At 46.2% G+C, this 4,055-nt stretch overlaps 1 protein-coding gene across 1 annotated transcript; it reads left to right on the top strand.

The window, feature by feature from the left end:
* Positions 1 to 203: 203 nt before the first annotated feature.
* On the top strand, positions 204 to 873 carry LOC140545990 (dual specificity protein phosphatase 14). Its single transcript, XM_072669092.1, has one exon. It carries the CDS (start codon positions 204 to 206, stop codon positions 714 to 716), a length of 513 nt encoding a protein of 170 aa, XP_072525193.1. The 3' UTR covers positions 717 to 873.
* The last annotated feature ends 3,182 nt before the right edge of the window (positions 874 to 4,055 follow it).

Here is a 4,055-nt window from a genome sequence, read left to right as displayed (position 1 = left end):
GTGCTAAAACTCAGCGGTAAAAACAAAACTGAACAAAGCCGCCTCCTGATCCATTAAAATATGCCTGGATTGGCCCAATCCCGAGCCACACAGGACGTCCCTGCTCACTGGTTTATGGTACGAAAGAGTTGAACAGACAGAAGTGTAACATGTTTTGAGACAGCCGTTGCTGAATTTCTGCTGTGTTGGTGCTTCCAGGCTCCATGGCCATCTCCCAGATCACACCCTCGCTGTACCTGAGCGGTGTGGAGGCTGTGAACCCAGCCGCTCTCGCTCGCAGGCGGGTCACTCTACTGGTCCTCGCTGCAGATGAGCTGCTGTTTCCGGAACCTGTGGGCGTGGAACTCATGCGCCTTCCCATCCGAGATGAGCCCCACGCACCTCTCGCACAGCACTTTGATAGTGTGGTGGAGCGAATCCAGCAGAACCACAGAGGCAGCACACTGGTGTGCTGCGCCGCAGGCCGGAGCAGGTCTCCGGCCCTCATCATGGCCTTCCTCATGAAGAGCGAAGGCCTCTCTTTGCTGCAGGCTTATCGGCGGGTGCTGGAGGTCCGGCCGTTCATCCGGCCCAATGCCGGCTTCTGGAGGCAGCTGCAGGAGTACGAGCGACAGCTGCGGCACTGCAGCAGTGTGAGGATGGTGGCCACCTCGCAAGGAGTGCTGCCTGAGGCAGTCGGGCAAGCACATGACCTTCCACACTGCCTGAACGTTTAACGAGGGTACCTGAGTCTGCTTTGGGGCATCTGACCTGATCTGAAACCTGTCTGGAAAATCAGTACTGGGACTATTTAGTTTACTTGTTAACTCAAGTGAATTAGGGCGCTTCCACATCATCACACAGTGGCTGAGCCGTGTTTAAAGCTTCATACACACCTGAACTGAATTCTGAATCGGTAAAAGCTTTGTGCTGTTCATGGAAGCTTCTTTAACCTTCACATTGCTTAGAAACACAAGCCCCCCATTAACGAACTTCATGCTGTTCAGTGGCTTGTAACTGTCTCTAGCTTGTATGGGCTAATGTCGTCGTCTACTTTTCGTTCATGATTCAGACTCATTAGTGCCCTACAATTTCATAGGGAGCCATTCAGTCACAGTCAAAATAGTTTCTTTAGCAGAGGGCTGATCACAGCAATACTGAGAGCATCTGTGAAAAGGTTAGCTAGGTTAGAAGGAACAGTGATGATGAACTGATCATTTGGGCCTCCAAGACTGATCCAAAGCACTTACAACCGTTCCTTTACATCACTGCAGCCGCTCCGTTTCCCTTACTGACTGACCTTGCTGAAACGATCATGCTCAAGGACTCTTGTTTGCATAGAAGAGAGATTTGATCGGAGATGTCATCTTAGGTAAGCTGAGGTGGAGTCTCCTTGCTGGAAATAATAATAATAATAATAATAATAATGTGTCAATAGCAATATTCAAGTGCAATAGCATGCTGATTCACCATCGTTACCATGGCATTAGGAACGTGCTGGTCCCCAGCCTCACCCAGCATCTCTACCTGTGCTGTTATCATTATAGCAGCATCAGCGACGCTATAGTAACGCTGTTACAGAGCAGATATTTTGGTCCCTTTGATGATTCTATGCAGCCAACGTTAAATAATTTGAAATTGGTGCAGTCTAAAAAATTTAACTTTTAGGGACGTCGATTGACTGGTAAATTGAGGGCAGGATACGCCAATGGCTTGGCTTAGAGATGCTGATTCTTATACTGACCACCTAACAAATCAGCTGCAAACCTGAAGTGCACACTGGAGGCCCCCCCACACAGTTCCCTCCTATCCTACCCATGCCTTACTCTCCTGGCCATAAATATCAAAAACAGGAGTGGAGACAAGGCACAGCCCTGACGAAGTCCAACACTAGCATTAAATAAGCTTGACTTGGTGCAGAGAATAAGGGCAACGCAACAGGATTTCCTCAGGAACCTAGTCAGCCTTCTCCAGGTTCAGAAAACACATGTAGACTTGGATGGCGAACTCCCTTTTCCCATGATCTATCTGGGAGATGGTAAACCGTTCCACAGGCAGGGGAGAAGCCGCACTGCTTCTTCTGAACCTAAAGTTCAACTATCTTTCCCAGGGAGGGGCACTGTACACACACTGGACTCCCTTTTTAAAACCAGGAGCAACCACCCAGGTTTGCCAAGTTACAGACATCCTTTCAATTTCCAAAGCCTTCAGCAGCCTTCACATCTCCTCCACTCCTGGCACTATGCCACTGAAGCAGTCCAGTGATTTCAGGGACTTGGGACAGAGAAATGAAGTCTGACTCCATGGTAGCCTCCGCACCCCCTCCTGGACAGAAGACACGTTTCTATGGTTTTGGGTCTTTCCACAAATCTTTACTTCCAGCACCGGACAACCGTCTCAGCAGCATTCCAGAGCTTCACCCCCTATTCCGAGCAGTTTGGGGAGGGGGTGTCTACCGGTACCAATCAGTGAAGTCACCGGACCTAGGCAGGCTCGGACAGCCTCACTCCCTGCTGGTGAGCACAGATTCTTTGGTTGTTGCTGTAAGAGGTGAAGAGGGTTCCTGATTTGGTGGGAATGATGGATTAAAAAGGCAAAGCAAAAACAGTAGTTCAGGGTCAGCCATTCAACTCCCTGACCTCCTGTAACACCACCAGGGAACACTAGAGGGAACACAAACTCCAGTTTCTCCATAGCACCTCATTTAAAACCCAGTATGAGATCAATGAAGTCATGTTTCACCCTGGTTATTAGATTATTAGGATAGTGAAACATTGTGTAAAAGCTGCCCTGTTTACAATGACCTCCACTTAGGTGCAGAGCCATGAACTAAATACATTACATTACTGGCACCTGCATGGATATGCATACCATGGCCCATAAAGCAGATGACTGGTTTTAATACCTGCAGAACTTCGTCCTGAAGCAAAAACCTACATCTGACATTCACATACTCCTACTGAAGCTTTTTAAACTGCCTGGGTTCAGCTCAAGTTATCTGGTTTATTCTGCACTAGTCTCTTTAACGTGCTGCCATCTGGAAGGCGGTATGGGACCACCTGCACAAGGACCAACAGACTGAGAAACAGCTTCTTTCCAAACGCTTGAGGAACGCTTTCCAAAACACCTCACTGACTTTCATGTACTCTAAATGCTGTGCAAAAGTTGCAGAGTACTCTCAATGAACGCTCCCTTACACTTACAGAAATCCAACAGTCTATTGCACCTACACAAAGTAACTGCATCACTATTCATGTATAATGACAACGACCTCACAGGAAGGGTCAGTTTTAAGCGAGAGAGAAAAGTAATGTGAGCGAGAGAAAAGGTTTGTGCTGGTCAAACACTTAATGCCCTGGCTTTATTGAACATTTTCTCTTCATGTGTGGTCAATTTTTTTTTCTTTTCAAGAATTCAATCATCCATGTGGGACAAGAAAGGGAGGGGAAACATCGAGGAAAGGGGGGGAAAAAAAACAAAACAAAAAAACCCCTCAAGGATTGATTATACCTTGGAATGGGCATTTAGATCATGGTACATACAAAAGAACAACTCAACGTAGCCTTGTGAAGTACCGTCCTCTTCACGGAAGAGAGCTCACGCTGTTCCCAAAGGAAGGCACCACGTCGTCTGGTGGCTCTGGAGAATTCTTACAGGAAACAATATATATAACTTTTAAAATCCTTGTTCGCTTTTTCTTGTTTTTCTTTTTATATAAAGTGGAATGATAATGATGCATACAGGGATTTCACTGCAGTCCTCTCCCTTTTATCCTTTAGTTACCAGCCCAAAAAAAAAAAAAAAAAAAAAAAAAAAAAAAAAACCCAAGTAGGGGCCCCGAAGCCTCGCATCACAGGAACCATACAATCAAGTCTTCAAAAAAGACACAAGAGGAGCGATTCCAACTATAACTGCATTCTCTCCAAATTTAACAAAAAACAAATAATAATTAAAAAAAAAAAACTTAGAGGGGGGGAAAAAAGCAGCATTAATCATAAAAATGAAGGGAAAATATAAGAAAAATAGTGCTTCAAGGGAGGAGGGAGCAGCTGCATGTGGGAGGCTTCAGATACGTG

Source organism: Salminus brasiliensis, chromosome 23, assembly GCF_030463535.1.
Source record: "Salminus brasiliensis chromosome 23, fSalBra1.hap2, whole genome shotgun sequence".
Classification (NCBI taxonomy): Eukaryota; Metazoa; Chordata; class Actinopteri; order Characiformes; family Bryconidae; genus Salminus; species Salminus brasiliensis.
Note: the sequence above shows the minus strand (reverse complement) of the source record. Positions and strands in the feature narration are given on the sequence as shown.